The sequence below is a fragment of the Tamandua tetradactyla genome, chromosome 4 (genome assembly GCF_023851605.1).
Source record: "Tamandua tetradactyla isolate mTamTet1 chromosome 4, mTamTet1.pri, whole genome shotgun sequence".
NCBI classification, from domain to species: Eukaryota; Metazoa; Chordata; class Mammalia; order Pilosa; family Myrmecophagidae; genus Tamandua; species Tamandua tetradactyla.
The window spans coordinates 196248804-196275380 of record NC_135330.1 but is presented as its reverse complement, the minus strand read 5'-3'; the positions used below and the strand labels follow the sequence as shown (position 1 = coordinate 196275380).

At 44.0% G+C, this 26577-nt stretch overlaps 1 protein-coding gene across 3 annotated transcripts in view; it reads right to left on the bottom strand.

Annotated features, from left to right (window-relative positions):
* Positions 1-26577, bottom strand: part of B3GLCT (beta 3-glucosyltransferase) — a 110641-nt gene that overhangs the window by 21689 nt on the left and 62375 nt on the right. For all 3 annotated transcript variants that reach the window (XM_077158975.1, XM_077158976.1, XM_077158977.1), the window contains exons 9-12: positions 24347-24466; positions 22766-22835; positions 14708-14821; positions 12449-12548 (exon numbers count right to left, since the gene is read on the bottom strand). In XM_077158975.1, coding sequence (XP_077015090.1) covers positions 12449-12548; positions 14708-14821; positions 22766-22835; positions 24347-24466 — 404 coding nt within the window. The remainder of the gene's footprint in view (positions 1-12448; positions 12549-14707; positions 14822-22765; positions 22836-24346; positions 24467-26577) is intronic.

Genomic DNA, 26577 nt, shown 5'->3' with positions numbered 1-26577 from the left:
CTGTGGAAAAGCACAAATATCCAGCTCTTCACTGAAATGCAGCCCTAGATCTAGCATCCATGAGTGATTCTCGCCTGGATCGATCTTTACTACAATGGCTATGAAATCATTTTTCCAGTGTCATTACTCCCTTCACATTTCCACGTTTACCAGTTGGAACTCAGAATTATCCTGCAAGGGAGAGCCCGTTCTTCTCTCCCATTCCTTATTTATTTCTTTCCTTTTCAATGGATTTGCTATAAGCATGAACTCATGGATTCCTGGTTTTGAACGGTTTAAAATTCATTATTGTCTTTAATTATACTGATGCTTAACTTGTCCCAAGTTTGGTGAATGGGGACCCTTTCAAGATGAATCTGTGGTCTCTTGACAGGCTCTTTCACACTTTTGAGCACTTCCTTATAAAAAGACGTTCCAAATGAACCTTCCCTGCCTCCTCCCTGGAATCAGCTGTTTCTCCGGGAAGCCCTGGTTCCTTTCAGTGGGGAGAGGCATTAGTTTTGGGCGGCAGGTGCTCAGGGCTCGGTGCTGCAGGGACACCTGCAGCAGAAAGAGCTAGAAAGTGTGTACGTGTGTGAGCCAAGACACACCTTAGAAATCATGAGTTCCTCCAGAGCCCTTCGGTTCCCATCCACGTCCATATTTCCCTTTTCCCACCAATAGAAATATTTACTTATTTACTCAATCATATAATACACGTCAAATAATTATAGAACTGATTCACCCACAGTGCTACAAAACTCAAACCATCTAAAGGGTTCAGAATTTGTGTAAAGTTCCTTTCTTCCTATACCTAACTGAAGCATGCACCTAAATACTATATTCAGAAACTCCTTACATTCTCATTTTCCTTCAGTGTGATTATATTAGCCATTTGAAGTGAAGTTAGGTTTATTTGTCTAAGTTTCTTCTCTATCCTTGATGATTTTTCTCCCATCCTTGTGGCTTTATTTTATTTTTAAAAATATGTAAAATATTAGCTTTCTTCCAAAAGTCAAAACTGTACAGAAAAACTCAAGTTGTCACACCTTCCACTATCTCATCTTCATTATTTTCTGGTTTATCTGTCCTTTCTTTCTTTTTGTAAAGATAAGCAGATACATGTGTGCTTTCTTCTTTCCTTTACATACCTGGCAGTATACTAAATGTATTCTTTTGTACTTGGCTCTTTTCACTTAATATCTCCTGGAGATCACTCAATACCGTGTGTTGATTTTTTTTCAAGGAACCAAAATCGTGATTCATTAACTTGATCTTCTGCATTTTTCCCCTCTACCTCATTATTTCTGCATTTATCTTTGTTATCTCCTTCCTTCTGTCTCTTAGGTTAAATTTGATGTTCTCTTTCTAGCTTAAGTTAGAAACTGAATCATTTGTTTTTTATTATAAAAGGCTTTAGGGCTATGAATTTTCCTCTGCTCACTTTTAAATGTACCCTATAGATCTGGATAAGTACTTTTATCATCGTCACTGGTAAATGGTATTTAACTACTGAACGTGGTAAAAGAAGACTCCACAGGGCCCAAAAGTAGAAAATGCAAAAAGAAGACACTTTCTCTAGGCTCATGGGCAGAAAACAACTGAGGAACGAAGAACTCGAAAAGAACCATCCACCATTCCCCCCTACTAAGGTTCAGGCACTTTCAAGAGGACAGACGGCACATCCCCAAATGGCAGGGCCAAAGCTGGCTAGTAAGAGAGGACTGCAGGGTGGTACAGAAACTTGAGGACCAGAAAGCACTGGCCCATAAAAGGGGCCTTTCAGAAAGAGCCACTCAGTGAAGGGAGTGGACAGGTCAGAGCTGGTCCCAGAACGGCTCTCCAGATGGTGGACAAACTGAGCAGAGGGTGGGGCCAGCTGGAGCACTGAGGCAAGAACCACTGTGCTCCTCGCATGCCCATCTGCTGACCGCCACACCAAATCCACAGCACCCGCTGGGACACAGAGGGAGCCCCTTACTCTTGCTCTGCCTCACAGGCTCCCTTTGTCACCCTCAATGGCAATGACCAATGTCCAGCCAGCTGGAGACATCTAGCCAAGGAGAATGGCTGGCAGGGTGCTGGTCCAACATCCAAAAGCAGAACAAAAAAGGATGGACCTGAAGCAGAGCCAATAAGTTGATAAATGGCGTAATTATTTTTTTCAGTAATTGTATCATTTCATTTCACCCAATGGTTACCTTATAAAAGCCTGAGAATTTCTAGGGAGAAGGTTCTGTTTGCTTTTTGGTTTCATTTTTAATGCCTAGTTTTATTGCATTGCATTCAGAGAGTGTTGCTCTTAATATTTCTACTTTATAGAGCTTTCTGATGTTTACCTTTTACCATAACATGCGAATAATTTTTGTGAATGTCCCATGTGTGCTGGAGAGGAAGGCATATTCTCCACTGCATGGGAATTTCAATATATCCAAAAGATCCACCTTATCGGTGATAGCTTTTAGGTCTTTTAGATCATTACTTACTTTTGGGCTGCTTGACCTATCTTCCACTGAGACTGGCTTCTCTGTTGAGATTAGTGAGCATCTATGTATTTCTCCTTGCATCTTCTGTCATTGCTGGTTTATGTGTATGTTATTTGGCATATAAATATTTAAAACTGGCAGGTCTTCATTGTAAACTGTGCCTTTTAACATTGCCAAGTCCCTCTCTTTGTCTGTGTGTGTGTGTGTGTGTGTGTGTGTGTACACATGTGTGCAAACATGCAGACACAGGAACAGACATCCAGATTCTTTGGTTCTGCTTCTCTGGGTAGTCTGGCTGTGGTACCCACTGGCCTGGTAAATCTGCATCCCTCCCTCTACTGTTACGTTTTTGAATCACCAGGTTTTAAGTGTGTCTCTTAGATACAGCATAGAGTTGGGATCTGCTTTATGAGCAAATTTGAAAAGTTGGTTCTTTTATTAGGTGAGGTAAACCTACTCACACTTTTTATATGACCAATACTTGGTTTCTTCACTGTAAAAATTATTTTAGGTTTTAATTATTATGTTATTTTTATTTTATTTATCCATTTACTGTATCTTCTTTGCTATATAAAAAAGCTTCATTAGTTTTTAAGGAGTCTTTTTCTGGTATTTATCTTTGTATTTAACCCTTCTTGACCTTTGTGCCCTTTTTTCTTATTTAGCATTTCTACACGGCATTCTTTGAATCCCAGCCATTATCTATTGAACAAGTAATGACCTTTTCCTACTTGCTGTTTCTCTTAGACTTTCCCATTTTTTAGTTGCATACTTTCTCCTATCTCAGAACATGTAATGTCATGGTTAGGGACAGGTGTCAACTTGGCCAAGTTGTGGTACCTGTTCATCTGATTGGGCAAGCGCTGGCCTGTCTGTTGCAATGAGGACATTTCATAGGATTAGGTCATGATCACGTCAGCTACATCCACAGCTGATTCCATTTGTAATCAGCCAAAGGGGAGTGTCTTCTGCAATTAGTGATGCTAAATCCAATCATGGGAAGCCTTTTAAGGAGGACTCAGAGGAGACAGTTTGCATTCCTGCTTTGACTGGTGAGCCTCTCCTGTGGAGTTCATCCAGGCCATCCATTGGAGTCATCGGCTTCGCAGCCTGCCCTGTGGATTTTGGACTCTGCGTTTCTACGGTCACGTGAGACACTTTCATAAATTTTATATTTGCAAGTGTTCCTGTTGATTCTGTTTCTCTAGAGAACCCTAACTAATACATCTTGGTACCGGGAGTGGTTCTTAAGGAACAGAATCTTAAAAATGGGTTTTTATGAATGGTTTTCTACTCTGACTGGGCTCAGAGACACTAAGGACTCTGATTCCCGTAATCAGAATGACACTCCCAATCCATGGACTGAGTTGGCAAAGGAGATAGTCAAAATATCATCATTCAATTCTCCTAATGCTTCGCTTGTACGAAGCCAGACTCTGGAGGATAATGTTTTTGACACCTTTACAGAGTTTTGTAGAAATAAGAGTTATAGAGATGTTGGTTGGTTGTTGTTAGATACACTGTCTACATTAAAGGGTGAAAGGGATGGGCTTAAGGCTTCAAACAAGAAGCTTAAGTGCCGTCTCAAAGATGTAGAGGTTTCTATGAGTATCCTGAAGGAAAATTTTATTTCCTGTAGCCGTAGACTTGAGATCTCTGAAAATCAGACTCAGAATCTTATTGTTAGAGTAGCAACTTTACAACGTAAACTGAAATCTCAGTCTTGCATGGTGTCTGCCGTTAAAGTGAGGGCTTGATTGGAAAGGAGTGGGACCCTGAAAAATGGGATGGTGACATATGGATTGATAATGATGTTGGGGGTGAGGTTGAAACCCTAGACCATGCTGAGCCTTCTTTAGATAACCCTGTAATAGTCTGCCCTGAGGACATAGCCGCCCCACCTCCAGCCTGCCTTGAGGAATTGGCCACCCAACCTCCTCCTGAAGGGATTAGCCCTAGAGTTATTAATCCTGTTTCACCAGATGAAACTGCAAATGAAAGCCCTGAAGCAAATGGCTTGGAAGATATTTCTAATTCTTTTCATGACCCACCCCCACCACCCCTCATTTCTTCTAGACCTATAACTAGACTAAAGTCCCAACAGGCCCCTAAAGGTGAAGTACAAAGTATCACACATGAGGAGGTACGTTATACTCCAAAAGAACTGTGTGAGTTTTCCAATTTATATAGACAGAAATCAGGGGAATATGTGTGGCAATGGATTTTAAGAGTGTGGGATAATGGTGGGAGGAATATAAGGCTGGATCAGGCTGAATTTATTGATATGGGCCCACTAAGCAGAGATTCTGCATTCAATGTTATAGCTAGAGCAGTTAGAAAAGGTGTTAACAGCTTGTTTGGGTGGTTGGTTGAAACATGGATCAAAAGGTGGCCAACATTACCTGAGGTTGAAATGCCAGAACTGCCCTGGTATAATGTAGATGAGGGGATCCAGAGGCTTAGAGAGATTGGGATGTTAGAGTGGATTTATCATGCAAAGCCTGCTCTTACACCCCAGGAATGTCCAGAAGATGCACCTTTTACCAGAACAGTGAGAAATAAGTTTGTGAGACTAGCACCATCATCCCTCAAGAGCTCTGTGGTTGCACTTCTCTGTAGGTCAGATATTACTGTAGGAACTGCTGTCACTGAGCTGGAATCCTTAAACACAATGGGGATGACAGGATCCCGAGTTGGCAGAAGCCAGGTGGCAGCACTTAATCACCAAAGACGCGGGTATTATAATAGACAACAAACTCAAAGGAGGCATCAAAATTATATGACACGCAGAGATTTGTGGCATTGGCTAGTAAATCATGGGGTGCCTAGAAATACAATAGAAGGGCAGTCTACTAAATTCTTGTTGGAGCTGTATAAACAAAAGAGTTCTAGGTCAAGGGAACAGAAGTCTAACCTGAATTACAAAAACACAGAGTCACGGCCCCTTAACCAATTTCCAGACTTGAAACAGTTTACAGACCCTGAGCCCCTTGAATGAAGGGGAGGCCAGGTCCCTATGGGGGAGAAACCTGTTACACTGCCACAAATTTATACTGTTAACCTTCCTCTAAGTCTTCCCCAAGGAGACCGACGGCCTTTTACCAGGGTAACTGTGCATTGGGGAAAAGGAAATGATCAGATATTTCGGGGATTATTAGACAGTGGTTCAGAAGTGACATTAATTCCAGGGGACCCAAAACGTCACTCTGGACCACCAGTCAGAGTGGGGGCTTATGGAGGCCAGGTGATCAATGGAGTTTTAGCTCAGGTCCATCTCACAGTGGGTCCAGTGGGCCCCCGGACCCATCCTGTAGTTATTTCCCCAGTTCCGGAATGTATAATTGGCATAGACATACTGAGCAACTGGCAGAATCCTCACGTTGGTTCTCTAACTCGTGCAGTGAGGGCTATTATGGTGGGAAAGGCCAAGTGGAAGCCACTAGAACTGCCCCTACCAAGCAAAATAGTAAATCAAAAGCAATACCATATTCCTGGAGGGATTGCAGAGATTACTGCCACTCTTAAGGACTTGAAAGATGCAGGGGTGGTGATTCCCACCACATCCCCGTTCAACTCTCCTATTTGGCCTGTGCGGAAAACAGATGGGTCTTGGAGAATGACAGTGGATTATCGTAAACTCAACCAGGTGGTAACTCCAATTGCAGCTGCTGTTCCAGATGTAGTATCATTGCTTGAGCAAATCAATACATCCCCTGGTACCTGGTATGCAGCTATTGATCTGGCAAATGCTTTTTTCTCAATAGCTATTAGTAAGGACCACCAGAAACAGTTTGCTTTCAGCTGGCAAGGTCAGCAATATACTTTCACTGTCCTACCTCAGGGGTATATCAACTCTCCAGCCCTATGTCATAATCTTGTTCACAGAGACCTTGATCGTTTCTCCCTCCCACAAGACATCACACTGGTCCATTATATTGATGATATCATGTTGATTGGACCTAGTGAGCAAGAAGTAGCAACTACTCTAGATTTACTGGTAAGGCATTTGCGTGTCAGAGGATGGGAGATAAATCCAACAAAAATACAGGGGCCTTCCACCTCAGTAAAATTTTTAGGTGTCCAGTGGTGTGGGGCATGTCGAGATATCCCTTCTAAGGTGAAGGATAAATTGCTGCATCTGGCCCCTCCCACATCCAAAAAAGAGGCACAACGCCTAGTTGGTCTTTTTGGATTTTGGCGACAACATATTCCTCATTTGGGTGTGCTACTCCGGCCCATTTATCGAGTGACCAGAAAAGCTGCTAATTTTGAGTGGGGACCTGAACAAGAGGAGGCTCTGCGACAGGTCCAGGCTGCTGTGCAAGCTGCTCTGCCATTTGGGCCGTATGATCCAGCACATCCAATGGTGCTGGAAGTGTCAGTGGCAAATAGAGATGCTGTCTGGAGCCTTTGGCAGGCCCCTATAGGAGAATCACAACGCAGACCCTTAGGATTTTGGAGCAAAGCCTTACCATCTGCTGCAGACAACTACTCTCCTTTTGAGAAACAGCTTTTGGCCTGCTACTGGGCCTTAGTAGAGACTGAACGCTTAACCATGGGCCACCAAGTTACCATGAGACCTGAGTTGCCTATCATGAGTTGGGTGTTGTCTGACCCACCAAGCCATAAAGTTGGGCGTGCACAGCAGCACTCTATTATAAAGTGGAAATGGTATATACGAGATAGAGCCAGAGCAGGTCCTGAAGGCACAAGTAAGTTACATGAAGAAGTGGCACAAATGCCCATGGTTTCCACTCCTGCTGCCACATTACCTTCTCTTTCCCAGACCAGAGCTATGGCCTCTTGGGGTGTTCCTTACAGTGAATTGACTGAGGAAGAGAAAACTCAGGCCTGGTTTACAGATGGTTCAGCACGATATGCAGGTACCACCCGAAAGTGGACAGCTGCAGCATTACAACCCCTTTCTGGGGTGTCCTTGAAGGACAGTGGTGAGGGGAAATCCTCCCAGTGGGCAGAACTTCGAGCAGTGCACCTGGTTGTTCATTTTGCTTGGAAGGAAAACTGGCCAGAGGTGCATTTGTATACTGACTCATGGGCTGTTGCTAATGGTTTGGCTGGATGGTCAGGGACTTGGAAAGACCATAATTGGAAAATTGGTGACAAAGAGGTCTGGGGAAGAAGTATGTGGATAGACCTTTCTGAGTGGGCAGAAAACCTGAAGATATTTGTGTCCCATGTGAATGCACACCAGAGGGTGACTTCAGCAGAGGAAGATTTTAATAATCAAGTGGATAAGATGACCCGTTCTATGGATACCAGTCAGCCTCTTTCCCCAGCAACTCCTGTTATTGCCCAATGGGCTCATGAACAAAGTGGTCATGGTGGTAGGGATGGAGGTTATGCATGGGCTCAGCAACATGGACTTCCACTCACCAAGGCTGACCTGGCTACAGCCACTGCTGAGTGCCCAATCTGCCAGCAGCAGAGACCCACACTCAGCCCCCGATATGGCACCATTCCCCGAGGTGACCAGCCAGCTACATGGTGGCAGGTTGATTACATTGGACCACCCCCTTCATGGAAGGGGCAGCGATTTGTTCTAACTGGAATAGACACATACTCTGGATATGGGTTTGCTTTCCCTGCACGCAATGCTTCTGCCAAAACTACTATCCGTGGGCTTACAGAATGCCTTATCCATTGTCATGGTATTCCACATAGCATTGCTTCAGATCAAGGAACACACTTCACAGCAAATGAAGTGCGGGAATGGGCACATGCTCATGGAATTCTCTGGTTTTACCATGTTCCCCATCATCCAGAAGCAGCTGGATTGATAGAACGGTGGAACGGCCTTTTGAAAACTCAATTACGGTGCCAACTAGGTGGCAAAAACTTGAAAGGCTGGGGTAATGTTCTCCAGGAAGCTGTGTATGCTCTGAATCAGCGTCCGCTGTATGGTGCTGTTTCTCCCATAGCCAGGATCCATGGGTCCAGGAACCAAGGGGTGGAAATGGGTGTGGTGCCACTCACTATTACTCCTAGTGATCCACTAGGAAAATTTTTGCTTCCTGTCCCTGCTACCCTGAGTTCTGCTGGTCTACAGGTTTTAGTTCCAAAGCGGGGTGTGCTTTCTCCAGGAGAAACAACAGTGATACCACTGAACTGGAAGTTAAAATTGCCACCTGGCCACTTTGGGCTACTTATGCCTCTGGATCAACACACCAAGAAGGGGATTACATTATTGTCTGGGGTAATTGACCCTGACTATCAGAAGGAAGTAGGACTGCAACTACATAATGGAGGTAAAGAAGAGTTTTCTTGGAATATAGGAGATCCCCTGGGGCGTCTATTAGTACTACCATGCCCTGTGATCAAAATCAATGGAAAACTGCAACAACACAATCCAGGCAGGACCACTAATGGCTCTGAGACTTCAGGAATGAAGGTTTGGGTCACCCCACCAGGAAAAGAACCACAGCCAGCTGAAGTGCTTGCTGAGGGGAAAGGGAACATGGAATGGGTAGTGGAAGAAGGTAGTGATAAATATGAACTTCGACCACGTGATCAGTTACAGAAACGAGGACTGTAATGCTGTTTTGTTCATGTTATACTATTTAAGTTGTAAGATATCAAGTTTAAGAATGAATGTTGCCCCCAAGGATTTGCACCCTATTATGGAGAGATTTAATGTGTTTCCAGTTATATGCAGGACAGTTGAGTATTGTCAGGTAAAAGAAAAAAATGTGTGCTTATTTGTTTTCATTTGGAAATTAAGTATGGTCTAAGGTGATATATATATATAGGTGCCAAGTTGACAAGGGGTGGACTGTCATGGTTAGGGACAGGTGTCAACTTGGCCAAGTTGTGGTACCTGTTCATCTGATTGGGCAAGCGCCGGCCTGTCTGTTGCAATGAGGACATTTCATAGGATTAGGTCATGATCACGTCAGCTACATCCACAGCTGATTCCATTTGTAATCAGCCAAAGGGGAGTGTCTTCTGCAATTAGTGATGCTAAATCCAATCATGGGAAGCCTTTTAAGGAGGACTCAGAGGAGACAGTTTGCATTCCTGCTTTGGCTGGTGAGCCTCTCCTGTGGAGTTCGTCCAGACCCTCTATCGGAGTCATCGGCTTCGCAGCCTGCCCTGTGGATTTTGGACTCTGCGTTTCTACGGTCACGTGAGACACTTTCATAAATTTTATATTTGCAAGTGTTCCCTGTTGATTCTGTTTCTCTAGAGAACCCTAACTAATACATGTAACATTTACATATTATTCTTCTCCCCTGTCTCTACCCCTGTTTTAGTTTTACAATAAAATACAGGGAATGCTTCCCGCCAGACCTTTGACCCCAATTTCCTGAGTCATCTCTCTTGACTGCATAAAGTTCTTTCCTTAATAAATTTCTCAGGATGGAACACGTGGACGCGACTCCCTAAGTTGCTAGGCACTCAAAGCTGTTCTTCCATAACCTTGATACTTGAGAGAAGCCTGGCTGCACATGAAATCCTTAATTCACAATTTCTTTGCTTGAGTTTCTCGAAAATTGCTCCTCCACTTTTTAAGTTATTACTGAGAAGCCCAATGTCAGTCTAATTCTCTTGCTTTTTAAGTTATTTCACCTTTCTGCCTGAAGAGTTAGAACATTTTTTTTTCTTAAATCTTTACACTCAAATAGTTCTGGGGCGGGCGACAGTGGCTCAGCAGGCAGAGTTCTCACCTGCCATGCCGGAGACCTGAGTTCGATTCCTGGTGCCTGCCCATGCAAAATAATAATAACAATAAATTCAAATAGTTCTGCTAACATGTACAGGAATTGATGATTCTAGCTCAGTTTTCCGTGGTAGCCAGTGGGTACTTTCATTATGTAAATTAAGATAATTTTTTATTTCTGATCATTTAAATAGTATTTCTGTTCTTTGGGGGGTTTTTTCCATCAGGGATTTTATCAGAGACACCAGTTATACTTGAACTTCTTTACCTCCTCTATTTCAACTACTTTATTCATGGCCCTTTTAACTTCTTTATCCCATTTTCATTTTCTTGGTTGCCTTCCTAATTTTTTCCATCCCCTTATTAAATTTTCATTTGAATTTGTTTACTCTTGGGTGTTCTGTGATTTAGCCTCAGGCTCACATATGATTTCACCTTTTTCGTCTATTCCTGAATCCAATAAATTCCAGTTTCATTTCTTCTCTTTTTTTGTTCATGTCTTTTTTTTTGTTTTTTTTCAGTGTTTGAATTTTTTATTCAAGTTATTTTTTTCCTGTCTCCAAATGCCTTTTGATCTCCAGGCTGTAGCACTCAAAACTCCAGATGTCCCTGACAACAGAAAGATGAATTTAAGACTCATGTTATTCATGGAGAAGACGACGTTAATCTTGAAGTTATTCAGCTGCACAATTTAGGAAAAGTCGGAAAGCTGCTAGTGACAAAAATGATGCCATCATCTTGAAAGGAAAAGGTGACAAGGCTCAAATTTAAAAACCCATTCAAGATGTGAAGCAGTTAAATACAAATGTCAGGGGATATGGAAAAAAAACCTAAGCGAACATTTGACAGAACTTTCAGGTGGGGCGGCTGTGGGGCGGCTCGATGACGCGTGACACCGTGACAGATGCAATCACTGGCGCACAAGAGATGAAGATGGGTTTATCCCAGGAGGTGGCTATGTTTTGCATTTTCGTTCTGCTGCTTCCAGTTATGTCTGTCGAGCTTCTTGGTCTGTGGGTTCACAGTAGAGCAATGCGGAAAAGTTCTGGCCCTTATGTCTTCAGATATTTTTATGTCACTCTGCCCTTCTGGGGACTATATCCAAGGCCAACTGAAATTGTCCCACAATTCAGAGATGTTCTGTTCATTTTTCTTTACCTTCTCATCTATCTTTGTGTTTAATTTAGGACGATTACTATTGCAATGTCTTAAATTTCACTGATCTTTTCGTCTGCAACGTCCCATCTGCTGGTAATCTCATCTACCGTTTTTACCTTAGATGTAGTTTTCATCTCTGGAAGTTTTACTTCAGTCTTTGTTATACCTTCTACATCTCCCCTTAACATTTTGAATTCAGTTATAATAATTGTTCAATAATAACAGTTTAGTAACTGCTAATTCTAACACTGTAAACTCCTGCGACAATTTGAATGGACTGAATTTCTTCTCATGAAAATAAATAATATTTATAAAAATAAATGTTTATATTTATAATAAATGATAGATATTTACTCAGAAGAATTAAAAATCTCCCTGCTGCTTTGCATGCCTGATGACTTTTGATTTGATCCTAGACATGAATGCTTGTTTTGGGTGCTGGATATTTTTCTATTTCTAAAATCTTCTGAGCTTTGCTCTCAGATGCAGGTCCTTGGTTTGGGCCTTTGGGGGTTGCTTTTGAGACCTGCTCAGCAGGACCAAAGCAGTGCAGTCTTGGGCTCACTCTTCCCAGTCCTGAGGACGACCCCCCACGTGCTCCCCAAATGCCCCAGAAGCAGGGGGCTTCCCAGCTGCCCGCGGGGATGGGACGGGCTCTGTCCCAGCCCTGCCTGGGTGTTCACCACCCACCAAGGCCTCTGCTGAGCACGTAAGGGGCCTCCTCAGACCTGCGTGTGCTCTCCCTCACTCTCCTCTCCAGACTCTGTCCTGCAAACTCCAGCGGCCTTGGTACCCCCAAACTCTCAGCTTCGTCTTCTCCCCTCGGGAAGTCCTCCAGTTCTCCCAGGCTCCCTCCTTGGAGCCAGGGCTGGGAAATTCTTGAGGCCATGAGCCCGTCCTGGGGCCCACCTTATTTGCCTTCCACCCTTCCAGAGGCCTCTGTCCTTTCTTGCCTAATGTCCAGAGGGCTGAGAACTTTCATTTCCCATGTTCTTTCTGTTCGCGGTTGTTTTGGGAGGGGGTTAATCTGGCCTGGTTGCTCCCACCCACACCCCACTCCACCCCGTGGCCAGGGGCAGGGGCACCCTCAAGGCCTGTGAGCAGGAAGGCAGGTGGCGGGGAAGCTCCGCAGGTGAGAGGGCCTTACCTTATTAATGTGTCGTCATCCACGACCACCAGCCACGCTATCCTGTCACTGCCACGGTTCAGAAATCTTTCCAAGATGGCAAACGTCTTCCCACAGTGACCTGGGAAAGGCGAGATGAAAACTTATGATGTATCATTTTCCTTAAACATAGACAATCCCTTTTGAAACATGTTTTGAGTTTTAAAGTGTTAGACGTAAGAGCTCAAATGACAACACGTACCGTAATAGTTTAACTTTCAAAAACTCACCTTTTCTAACCTGCACAGACACACAGTGAGCCACTAGGAGTGTTAGAGGTCACAAAACCTGAGCCATTTCCCACCCGCACAGGAGGGCCCGGAGCCAAGTGAGGGGGGACTCGCCCAGAGCCCCCCGGCTGACCTTGGAGGCCCGGGTGGACTAGCTGCCGACTCCAGGGAAACCGAAAGGCCCTGGCCACCACGGGAGCCTGGCCTGTTCCTTACTCCACCTGCCCCAAAGGAACCGGTAAAACCCTGAGCCCCAAAACCTCAGGTAGGCACCTCAGGGTGCAGATGGGGAGACCATATCTCCATCCATTCCTTCTGCACACAGCTACGGAGCTCCTACAGCACCAGCGGCTCCGTCACGTGCTCAGATACCCACAAAGACACAGAGCTGGCGGGACCTGACGCCGCCCCAGGGCTCTGGCTGGGAAATGACAGATAAATGACCCTACACTCATGGTGATGCCAGGACCCCAATAACAATAAAATACCCAGGAAAGCACCCAAGTCGATAAATGGGAACATGCCTCTCATTCCAACTGACTATTTGGTGACAGAGGAGAAAACAAAATCACATTAATTAATAATAAATTTGATCTCTATTTTCTCCATTCTTGATCTCTTCATGTGTCTTTCACCATGGCGGCATATAATTTTGAAAGTCATTTCCAATTCTTTTTTGGAATAAAGTTCATTATAAATGAAGAAATAGAATCAGGAATGCAAGATTAAATAAATGATTACTAGAGTTGACCAAAATTGAAGTATAAAAAGCAAATCCAAAGAAAAGAAGGAAGAGAAAATTCGATCTAAAACAATTTTTCCAAAAAGACCACAAGAGATTCTGAAATGCGTCTAACCCCGCCGGAAGAACTGGTAACTGCAGAGCAATGCCCCTGACTCCAGGCATTGTTTTTATTAATCCAGGAATTATGGGTGACTCTAACGTAAGATAATCAACATAACTTAATTTACAGAACAAGATGATCAGCTTGGGACTTGTATCTTTTAGTCTGTGGAACCAGGAAGCAAAGAGGCAAAAACGAGGCAGGAACATTGGATAAAAATTAACGAGAACCTGAAGATGAGGTGGCCAGACACCATCTCCATTTACTGAGAGCCAAAAGGGTTTTAACTATTCTAGTTAAACATGGAGAGAAAAGCGGGTGTACTTCCATCAGTTCATCAGTTAAAATAGGACCCTGCGTGGATATGCCAGGGACTTAGTTTGCAGACCCAGAGAATGTGGTCGAGAGCTCTCAGGGGTACCGGTGAGAGGTGGGGCAGACTCAGCTTCCCGAGGACGGGAGCTGGGGAGCCCGTGCCACCCCCGCGTCCAGGATGGCTGCCAGGCTGCAGGGACCTCAGCAGCGGGCTGGGTCACTTGCTAACCCCAGCTGGGCAGGAGCCCCGTGTGCGGAGATGAAGGCACTCGGGACCCCATTTTACGACGACGATGGATTAAGAAGGCATGAAAATCTATTAGTAAGTTCCATCGTGACTGTCACATGCTCGATCATTTCCACACGATGTGCTAAACACGGGTAGCTCTTTTGTAATCCTATAAAGCCCTGAATCAGTCGGCCCCCATCTGTGGGTGAGGGAGGAAGGGACGAGGCAAAAGTTAAAAAGTATTTATGTTTGCCATGCCAGAGGAACCGGGTTCGATTCCCGATGCCTCCATGTGCAAAAAAAAAAAAAAAGTATTTATGCAATCTTGCATGTTTGTTCTAACTCAGTTTGCTCTATTTACCGAATGGAAATCTGGAGTAAGGAGAACAGTAGGAATTAAGGACTCCCCTCTCACAGAAGGTAGACTGGGGGGGGCGCGGGGGCTCACGCTTAACGGAGAGTGCAAAGGGCCAGCACAAGAGGGCGGTGAGGGCAGCAGGCCCCTGTGAGTGTGAGAAACAATCACCAATGGCAGACTGAGAAAGTAGTGCAAGGGGGGAGTTTTGAGCCACATCCATTCACTGCAACAACAAGTTAAATAACTAAAGAGCCCAGAGCCCACCTCTCTCTGTATTCGGGACTCCCAGGTCCACGGTGGGGATGGAGCTGTCGGCATGGTCGCTGTAGAACTCGATGTGCGCCGCCTCGGCTGCCCAGGTCCGCTTCACAATGGGAACTGCAAGAACCGGAGGCGTCACTGCACGGCGGGCACCCGGCGCCCAGCACCCGGCGCCCAGCACCCGACGCGGAGGTGTCACTGCACAGCGGGCACCTGGCACCCAGCACCCGGCACGGAAGTGTCACTGCACGGCGGGCACCCGGCGTGGAGGTGTCGCTGCATGGCGGGCACCCGGCACCCGGCGCGGAGGTGTCACTGCATGGCGGGCACCTGGCACCCAGCACCCGGCACCTCAGCGCAGCAGCACAGCTGCCCGGCTAAGAAAAAGAACAGTTTCTTCTTCTTCGGGTGCTGCAAGGTTCAGAGCTGGCTTTCAACCCTAGGAATCACAAAGGTCATTTGCTAAAAGCAGCCCAGCATTAAAACCCTCTTCCTGGGGCGTTTCGGCTATCCCTCGGGCACAGCCTTTCTCAGTTCCAGTGATAAACACGCCGCACTTTCACACAAGGTCGAAATTTCTAGTCTGATCACACTGTTGTGTTTAAGTTAAATTAGTTTTAACTAGTTTTTCTGTTTTCCCAAAATTCCATTCATTTTAAAATTCACAACTGGATTTCTTTTAAGTGCTTTTGGGGGATGCATGGGGAATATAACCACTTCTAAGGAATGGAATATTTTGTGGGTTCCGGCTGAGACGCAAACCTGGTTCGCTGGCAGTGGAGGTGCGGGAGACCTTTTCAAATTGTACATCTCCCCCTGCAAACTCTAACAGGACCACCCAGCCCTCTGGAGCCCTATAAAAGACATGACCTTGACCATGTCCTGGCGAGCCACTGCACATGATGAGTGACAGGATGGTGGCGTACTTTTGAAAAATGTGCTTGAGGTCCAACGCAAACTTTAACATTAAAACCATCAACAACCAATAAATAGTTTTAATACACATACCAGAAAACAATCTTGGTTTTTCATGTTTTAGGTTAGGATGCTCAAAGGTAAATCCCAAATAGAATTCTGACTACTATCTGACATTAATTCATTTGACTATTTTCTCCTCCATACTTAAACAACAACAACAAAAAGTTAGTTTGGGCATCTCTGAACTTTAAGGCGAGAAAAGGTTTCTGTTGTTGTTTTAATGGAAAAGACCATCATAGCTAGACTGAATACCTTCTTAATTTAAGAATATCAATTTTGATGAAACAAATCCTCAGGTCAGTATTTTAACTTTTTGAGACTTTATAGAGCATTTACCTTTTCTTTTTTACCCCAATCCAAATCAAAATAGCTTATATGCAAAAACTATCAATGAAATGCCCAATTTAAGTGTTTATTTACAGCAGTCAGCAAACTCAGAGTCAAGTTCAGACAGCCCTTATAAACCAAACACAAAAATGTATCATTTTATAGTGCAGTATTCATTAGCTTTTAATAAAGAAAAAGAACTATAAATTCTGGACATTTGCTATAATAACCTCCAAATTACCAATTTCAACTCATTAAATATTACCTCTATACATTAAAATAGAATTTTTCTTCAACTACAGAAAGACAGATAGGGATAAGGATTTTTTATGACAAAAAGGTCAAAAGATGCATTCAGTAACAGCTGAGGTTGCTAGGGAAAAAAAGAGAAGGGAAAAACTTCACACTGTTCTACTTCCAGATTTCAGTCTGCTGAAAGCCTTAGCCATGGCATGGCTGCAGTGGAGTGCTTGCATGTAACAAGCGGGGGAACTTACCCTAGAAAGGGCTCCCTGCAGCCTGCAGCTGCTAAGTGTTCACACTCTTGGGTGGAATGCCCTCCACTACACAATGCTGGAAGAAGCTGTGAGGAGAGGGCAAGGATTTTCCTCAGTCTCCAGCACTGGCTCCTGCAGTGCAAGCTGTGCAAATTCTGCCTCCACTTTCCTCAGCTTTGAGCCTTCCATTCCTTTCTGCTCTAACAACTTTATCAAATTGCATAGGCATTGCCTTTCAATTCGCTGATCTGAAGGAAATCAGCTTGCTCTTTGACTAGTTACACCTACCTACTTGCTTTGAGTTTTAGTTCATGACCTGCCATCTTGCTGCGTTTTAATTCAGGCTTCACTTACAGAGCCGTTTTACAGAAGCAGATTATACCACGGTGCCTATATTTAATCAAAGAGTGCTCCAGCTACCAAACACTTCTTCTAATACATTTGTTCATACTTGCCACTTCTCGACAAGATCATGGCAGTCAAAACAGCAGTTTTGATTTTAATCTGAAAGGAACAAAATGGTTATTTTAGGAGCTCAGGAAGCTGTGAAAAGGAATGAAAGGTGGAGCAAACAGCAGTCTGAACTCTTTAATTAAAGGGCACCTACAGCGGACAGCATCTCACAACCCACCATGGAGTGGACAAACACAGCAGCTGCCGCCAGTGTGTGAGAAACGCACGTGAACCCAGGATAAAACAATGCCCAGAAAATTATGATTTTCCGACAGCTCACATCACACAATAAATAACACAGGACCGAAGACTAAGTCCCTGGAGAGCTTTTCCCAGCTTAAACACAATTGTACATCTTGTGCCCAATTCCTCATCTTATCTAGTACTTCTCAAATTTCTTTAAAACCCTACGCCATGCTTGCACCTTGCTGTTTTGATGGTGTCAATATGTGTTGCTTTCTTAAGCCAAAAAGAATACATTTTTGCTGTGTTCCAAGAATGCACTGTTTCATTTAAATCATAACTGAGACACAGTTATAGAATGTTTCATTGTTGGGATAGAAGGGAATGATGTTTAAAACATCCTTTTACTTTAGAAGTCAGTTTGTGAACCATCCTCCCAAGGAGTAGAGGATGCATCAATGGGGCATGCCCTGCCTTGACCAGGTCCTCAGCTCAGCGCCGGAGGAGCCCACCCTGCCACGAGCCCAGTGGGTACCAGAGCTGCGTCCGCCTCTGCACAGGATCTGGGGTGGGTGCCCATCCCAAATAAGAGCTGCCAACAAACGACTTGGCAGCAGTAGAGCTGATCTCAATTTGTCAAAGATAAACCCAGCTTCTGATCAATGTTTCTTCCTTCAGTGTCATCTGGTCTTGGTCACTGCAGGTGTTTTGACCGAGCGTGCAGGGGAAGAAAACTGAAACAAAAACTCCCCAATCCCTGTAGCCTCCTCGACTGGCCAGTGATGGCCAGTGATGGCCAATGAATCCCAACTGGATTCATTGCTTACGTAATCTGCAGATTTCTATTCCGGCTCTGGCAGTTTCTGGCCAAGTGACATCTAGCCGTCAGCCTGGTGGGGTGTCAGGAGGCACTCTGAGTCTGTGATCTCACTCGCAGAGATATCAATCACAGAGGCCCGTGGGGCTTGGAGCCGGGAACTCAGCTCCAGTCCAGCTCCCTACTCAGCAGCTACAAGAGTACAGCTACAAGCAGCTACAAGGACGCTGCATATCCTTCCAAATTCAGCCTTCTCCACAACATCAAGCAAGAAACTACAGTTACCACTGCATGGGGAAGCTGTTGACTTTAGATTAAATGATAGGATGTATGTGCCAAGCACACCAGACAGCGTGCAAAGAGATTATCGAGTCAGCAGCGGTTACCGTGAAGATGTCTAACATATAATACACATTGTTACTGGACAACTGACGGTGATGCTTCTAGAAGGAGGCAGGTGCACGTCCGTCAAGCAGGCTGGGCTCAAAGGTCCTAAAATCTTGCCATTTCAGACCAATCTTCTCAAACGTCCCGATCTGAAAGACGGCTTGCCACAGACACCCCAGTGTGAGAGCTGCTGGCTGGCCACTGCAGTGATCCCAGATCCAAATTAAACAGCAGCAAATCACTGCACCTGGCTGTGGGCGCTCTGCTCTCAATGCGTACAAAAGGCTCTCAGCATTTTATCATTTTTAAAGGCACTGGACTCAAAATTCAAACATACAGCCATTTTCTGAATATCTGAAAAGCGTTTCTGAATCTTATGCAAAAATAAGAAAACAAAAACAGTAACCTAGATTATTCAAAATTACAAACTAAAAATAATCTTATTTTTTTGTTTTTTTAAATACAAAAAAAATCCATCAGGAATGATCCTTAATTTTATCATTTTACTTTTACTTGAAAAATATGTTTCAGAAAACACCATCACCAGCAACTCTCATTCTTAACATCCATCATGAAAACGACCAGTACTCAAGAGCACAGCTTCAAGGTCAATTAAATCAATTTCAACACTTCTGCTTGCTGCAAAAAGAAAAAAATAAAAACAGCATACTTGATTTCCCTTGACAGCTTTTTCTTTAAAGGTATTTGTCAAGAATCACACTAGAGAGACCTTCTAGACCATGAGAGTAGCAAAAGATATTAAATTGAGGTTAAATTTGTGATAAATGAGGATTTTATTTTAACATGTTATATTGATTCTTAACAGTATTTTAGGACCCCCTGAATAATGAATGCATATACTTATTTAGGCTGATTTATAGTATTTGGAATTTAACTTTATTTTAGGTAAATTTGAAGGTTTATAGTTAAGGTAATTTAACAATATTTTTAATAATAATCCGATTTTATTTTATGCCAACTTTTTAGACAATACTATAATTCCAAATTATAATATTTTAATTATTATACTGCTTTTTATTTGGAAAGTATTTTCCCCTTTAAACTATAATTTATAGGCTAGGGGACCTGGAGGTACACAGAAACTAGAGTCAGAGGGAAAGGCTACCCAATGAGGTGGAACTTAAATGTAAGGGAACAGATAGAAGTGATGGTAACTAATTAGTGGGGTTATAAGTAACACTGCTATATTGAAGATAAATATGATTGAAAGAGAATATATAGTGCCACGTATCCCACCAATTGACTCTACAATTATAAGTTCTCCCATGAACTCCTTCAAAGGTGTAATCTTGTATAGAAGGTCAATAATAGAGGAGTATGGGGAGAAACTAACATTGCCTGCTCTGGCCTATCGTTAGCAGGAAGACAGTGACAATACCACAGCAATAGGTAAATAATTGGGGGGAGGAAGGACAAAGGATTAAGAGGTTTTGATTTCATATTGATGAAGCTGTGTTTATTGGTTCTTTGTCTCTTTGGACCAAGGAAAATTGTCCAAAACTGAGAGTGCTGCTGTTTATTCTGGACGTCATCCAAGATGCCCAATGGATGGAGGGAGACCACGGGTACAATGACCTAGAAGCAGAACGGCGAACTGTGATACAATGATATGATAGAACATGGAGCAGCTTCCAAAAGGAAGGATGTCGAGGGGCACAAACGAACTCAATAAACCTTGGGGGCAATGTGTTATGCAAAATAAGGCAGGAACAAAAGAACAAGTATGCTACAGTTTCTTTCAGGAAATACTTATAAGAAAATTGGAGCATAGATTGTAAGCTCTTATAGTAGCCAAAATTAGTCCAAAATTGTAAGTGTACCTCTAGATTCTGAGTCACTGAGCTGCATATGTACCAGCTGGTATTTCTCTAGAACTCTGAGCACCTCTGTGACACCTGAGATTCAGAGCTGCGGTTCCACAGGCCTGAGCGTCGGCAGTGCCACATGCGAGGATATTTCAAGTCACCGAAAACGAGACCAGTCTTCAATCCGAGATTAAAAACAACACCAGTCTGGCTGGAACCAAAGTAAAGCAGAACATAGGGCAAAAGGTGACAGTGTATGCCCTCTAGAGCTTCACCTACTGTGTTGAAGCCAAAGGCAGAGACGTTTATTGGGTCTAGAACCTAAATTTTCTGTAGCAACAATCCAACCAACCTGTCTGGAGAGCTCACGTAAACAACGCAGAGCCCAGGACGGGAACGAGGCTTTCTCATTCAGTACAGTTTAATGTGATGCCCAGAGACGGCCAAGACTCTGGTGGACTGATAAATTTAAAAAAAAAAAAAAAAGGTATTGGTAGAGTCCCTTGAGGGACTGGAGAAAAAATACAGAAATATTAAATTTCCCCATCTGAAAAACCCCTGGCATTCTCTCAAACCTAGGCCAAGCCCTTGACCTTGAGGCTTACCCTTATGAAACTGATTTCTGTAGCAGAGAAGCTAAGATTACCTATAGTTATGCCTAAGAGTTGCTTCCAGGAAGGCCTTCTGTTGCTCAGATGTGGTCTCTCTCTAAACCCAACTCTACAAGGAAAATCATTGCCCTCTCCCCTACACGGGACGTGACATCCAGGGGTGAAAGTCTCCCTGACAAAGAGAGACGTGACTCCCAGGGATGAGCCTGGCCCTGGCACCATGGGATCAACAATGTCTTCCTGACCAAAAGGGGGAGAGAAAAGAAATGTAACAAAATAAGGTATCCATGGCCGAGGGCTCAAATAGAGTCGAGAGGACTTGCTGGCGGCCACTCTTATGCAAGCTTCAGCTAGACAGTGCTGATTGCCATGGTTTTCCACACCCCAATAAACACCTGTTAACACTAAAGAACAGCTAAAGAACTCTCTGTCTGAGATTCTACAAAAGTTTCACATGCTAAGTTTAGTTTCCAGAAACTCACAACCTCCAGATGGTTCCTAGGCCAGATAAGCCCTGAAACCCAGAAGGGCTAGCCTCTCCAGAACATCAGCTAATTCCATCCCCCTAACATGAAAAAGGGAATGGTATAGATTGGGAGAGGGATCAAAGGAGAAGGAGGAGTTATAATAGAGAGAACAGAATTTAACAAACAAGTACGACTGCTGAATCACGATGTTGGTATTTCTAAGTGTTTTCGAGCAGCTAGAAGGAAAAACCTAAAAATGAAGAATAGTAACCCATAACAAACTTTGAAATCTTTTTTGTAACTACTTAGTTTTTCTTTCTTTCTTCCCTTTTTCCGTATGCTGTGCAGCAGGGGTCACATTTCATTCTTTTCCCATGTGAATATCCCATTATTGCAGCACCATTTGTTGAATGTGTGTGTTGTTTTTTTTTTTTCTTTCTTTTTGGAGTTCATGGACCAGGAATCGAACCTGGGTCTCCAGCAGGGCAGGCGAGAATTATACCACTGAACTACCAGTGTACCTCTGTAATTACTTGTTAAAATGTACTCTGAAAATTATTGCTTTTTTTGTACATATGTCATATCTAACAATAAGAAACATTTAAAATATATATAATACAATAGATAATGTGTTGGGATCATATCATAGCTCCAATTTCATGAAATGACAGCTGGTTTAGAAATCGCTCCTATATAAATATCACCCCTTCAAGGAAATCTCCAGTCTTTTCACAAGAAAAAAATTAAAACATGCTAAAATTAGAAAATCCAAAAGACTGGCTAATTTTCAATTTCAAAGAAGTGCTGCTTGAAATGAGGTGGAAAAAGAGAGAAATCACGTCTATTCACATTAAGAATCTTCTTTTTTTTTTTTTTTTACCATTACCATAGCTGAGCAGAATTCTCTAATGACACCAAAAACTTGAATAAAAACAATATCCTCCTACATGCCAGGACTTCTCTAAGAAAGCGCCACTGCATACAAGATACCCTCTTCTCCCGTCTACTGGCCCGTGAGCAAGCACAGATCTTTAGGAAAAGAAAAGTTCCAACCTGTGCATTTGAAATACATGTAAAAAGAAAGCACGGCCTTCACGAAATCACCCCTTTCTGACATCCTATAACCTTGAAATCCCCCTTCAGAGTCTTCACACAGCTCAGGGACTCTGCTGGGATGAACACCCTGTCATGGCAGGACGTGGTTACAACTAGACTGCTATCCACACCTCATCTCCAAGAACGCCATGGCAGAGCCTTTCCACTCCAGCTTAAACTACTCCTCCAAACAGCATGTAAAAGGGCCACGGCCATTCGGGTTTCAAAACAAAATTGTCCTTTCTCATTGGACTTGGTGACCAAAGTGGTACCAGGAGGAATATCGATTAAGTAACTGCTTTCACTTCAACATGGTCTCTCTCATCATCCTTTTCTTTCGCATTCGTACATTTTTTTCAAAAAAAAAAGAGGCAGCATGGATTTTATAAGTTCAATAAAAATGAATAACCCAAAACATACTTCTGTCGCCATGAAATTTCTTGCATGTTTTTACTGCAACAAAAATATCCTCCTTCTTCACTGGCTCCCCCTAAAAGAAAAAATTAAAAAAAAAAAAAGTACATATGATTCAGCATTATCTTAAGTTTACACCCATGTCAGATATCGTCCACACTGCAGTCCATATTAACCCATGCCTAAGGAGGAAACTTAGGGGAAAAAGGGACTGTAATGTGGCTGATGGCAAAGCCTGACGTCAGCCAGAGTTGGACCCGAATCCCAGCTCTGCCCTTTACACGCTGTCATCTTCTGCAAGTTATTTAACCTCTCTGACCTTCGGTGTGCTGGTTTGGAAAATGGGAATCCAAGCCATCAGTAAAGCTATTGCTACCAGCAACCATCTGTGAAGCACACAGTAGGTGCCCAATAAATGTTAGATGCCCGCCCCGCCCCCCCCGTCTTTTTTGAGCTGGCAGAGATTCTGACAAAGGGAGAGAAGTAGAGGGACGTTCTAATCCAAAATATGAGCTGACTCCCTTCACTGGGCCCGGCTACTCTGATGTCTGAAGTATGTCCACGGCCCTTTACTGGCCACCCAAACCCAAGCTAGTGGGCCTTCTGTCCTCTGCCAAGGTAGGATGATTTCAAACACCTGAGCATCTTGGAGCCCCAAGCTTAGCACAGGTCATGCGGACAAAGGGGGCAAGTAGAGGGATTTGTCTGCAAACCACACCCAAGGCCAGCAACTGTCTCAAAGATGGGCATTCCGGCTCCTTGGCTGCCTTCCCAGGGCCAAGACAACAATCAGTCAGGAGGCAGGCTCGGGGCGGGCTCATAGAGGCACCTGATCCTGGTTGGGTCACATCATTCGAGAGCCTCCCCACCCCAGATTCCCTCAGGGGGTTTGTGACCATTCCAGGGTCTCTCACTTGTTGCACTATAGTTATCATTTATCTTTTAAAATGGCAAGTACGGCTTTGGTGTGAGAATAACAAACAATGCTTGAGGCCTCTAATGTTTCCTTCTGAGAAGGAACTCCACAGCTTGGTGGCTTTCGGGGTCTCCAGGCTCATTCTGGGGGTTGGGCCCAAAGCCTAAAAGTTCTGGGCGGTCTCTCGGGTGAGCACAAAGCAGGAGTCCTGGCTGCAAGAATCATGGCAACGGGCTTCTGGAAAAGGCTTAGGCATAACAGGAAATGTTTACAAATAGCCCTTCTAGGAAATGAAACAGAAATTCCAATGGAAAACATGCCACATCATCAAAAGAGCCTGGCACTGGGCAACTGACTCGACAGAGCTGTGGCAGGCAGGACCAGGCAAAGACCCTGCGGTGAAAACGTCACCCCAAATCCTACTCTCCTCCTACAAGCTGTGTGACCTTGAGCTGGCACTTAACTCCAATGCCTCCTTCTTCTCGTCTACAAACTGGAGGGCAGAGGAGAGCCTGCCTTAGCGCTGGCTACTGGTGGAAGGACAGCGCAGGGCTGCAGCCCAGCACAAAGGACACACAGCTGTGTTCAGCACGTAAAGGGCGGGCACAGCACCGGGCACAGCACGCGACTCTTCCCGTGCTCAGCAAGGACATTCTTCCCCTGTGACTTACACAAAGTGGCAGCAGAGACTGGCATGTGGTGGCGCAATGGGCATCCACACCATTGGTACAAAGCTCAGGCACCGGCGTCAGGGGAGGCCCATCACCTTTGTCCCAGATGTAGAGGGCAATCTGTCGTGAGACAGGAGACGGGCAGTGAGGGGAGGACCGCAAACACCCCCCAAGGACAAGAACGGACAGAACATCTCAAGGGACAGCAGAGCACGCCGTCACAGATCAATTCGTATCAATTTGTCAATATGTAACAGGGCCTATTTTTTTACCTACAAAAATGGTAATTTCATATGAATCAATCTAACTTTTTAACAATGAACAATAAGATACAAATCAATAATCTGGCCTCCAAAGTAGTCATAAGAACGTCTAAGGAAGAACACATTCTAAACATCACAGACAGAGCCAGTTCACAATGCCGTTTCCAGCAGTATGGTAATCAGCCATCCTGGATAGCTGGCTTAATGAAAGCATCCAACAATGTTGAATAAAGAATTTTTAGGGTCATTTTCAGGACAGTGCTAAGTTGGCATGAAAGTAAGGAACCTGCATGAGATAAAAACAACATGAAAGTTAGAATCTTGTGGGGAAGAACAACAGCCAAGGAGGTTTTCCCAGCAGGTATCAGCTGAGACCTGGAGGCACTAAGTTTCTCATAGGAGCTAATAAAGCCTGTGATGCTGTTACAGATTGAGTTGTGTGCCTACACAAGACATGTCCAAGTCCTGACCCTGGTCCAGTGAATGTGACATTATTTGCAAAAGGATGTCGAAGATATTATGAGTTAGAATAAGTCCAACCAGAATCAGGGTGGGTCTTAATCCAAGATGATTGGGGTCCCAATAAGCAGAGGAAATGTGGACACAGTTCATAAGAGAGAGACAGAGATATGGAGAGAGATGGCCACATCATAGAGACAGAGATACAGAGAGAAGCAGCCATGTGACGGAGGCAAATGGAGAGAGGCAGCCACGTGACAGAGACAGATATACAGAGAGAAGCAGCCACGTGACAGAGGTGGATGGAGACAGGCAGCCATATGGCAGAGCAGAGATACAGAGAGAAGCAGCCACATGATGAAGGCAGATAAAGAGAGGCAGCCATGTGACAGAGGCAGATAGAGAGAGGTGGCCATGTGACAGAGGTGGAGATACAGAGAGAGGCAGCCACATGATGGAGACAGAGATATAAAGAGATGTCATGTGACCGAGGTGAAGAGAGGTGGCCATGTGACGGAAGCAGAGATTGAGTGATGCCACCACAAGCCAAGGAAGCCCATGGATTTCCAGGCACCCACCAGAAGACAGGGAAGAGGCAGGGAGAAGGCCATCTCTTTAGGAGGCAGCCCAGCCCTGCCAACTCCTGGATTTTGGACTTCCAGCCTTCAGAGCTGTAACATAACGAAATTCTGCTGGTCCCTTGTTACAGCAGCCATGGGAAACTACGGCAGATGCACCCAGCATGGGGAGTGTCACAAAGCCCTAAAAATGATCTAAAATGCAGCACAACAAGAAACAGAGGTGAAAAATGTAAGAGAGGGGTTCATACCTCATGCATACATCTAAAGCCCTACAAGGAGATCACACAGAGAACACTGGGTGATAACAATCTAGTACAGAAAGGCCACTTAATCATAGCAGGATTGATAAAGAGACTTTTGGTGACACTGCAGAACACCAAAGTCAAAGAAAGAATTTTCAGAGCAGCCAGAGAGAAACAACAGATTATCCACAAAGGAAGCACAATTAGACCGATGGCCGATTTCTCCACCCTCCAGCAATCAAGAAGCCAGAACACAGTGAAGTGGCACCACTGTAACAGAGAAAATACTTGAAACCTAGAACCAAATAAACAATGAAACTATCTTTCCAGAGCAAACTACGCATAAATATTCTTAAAGAAAAATAAATAGGGAGTTCACCACCTTACTTCAGAAATCCTAAAGGACGCAGCTCAGGAAGAATAAAATGATCCCAGTGGAAAGGTCTGATAAGCAAGAAGGAGTGGTGAGCAGACACTGATAAATGCGTGGTTTCCTTAATACAAATGTTAACTGCATAAAATAATATTTAATTAGTAGGATTAAGAAAACAAGAGGAAAAATGCTGAACAATAATAGCATATAGGTTGGAAATGAGCTCATCAGGGTTAAGTTGTTCTAAGGCTTTGAATTATCATGATATTGACTAATTAGACATTGTTAGGTTATGAGTCTATGTTAGACTGAA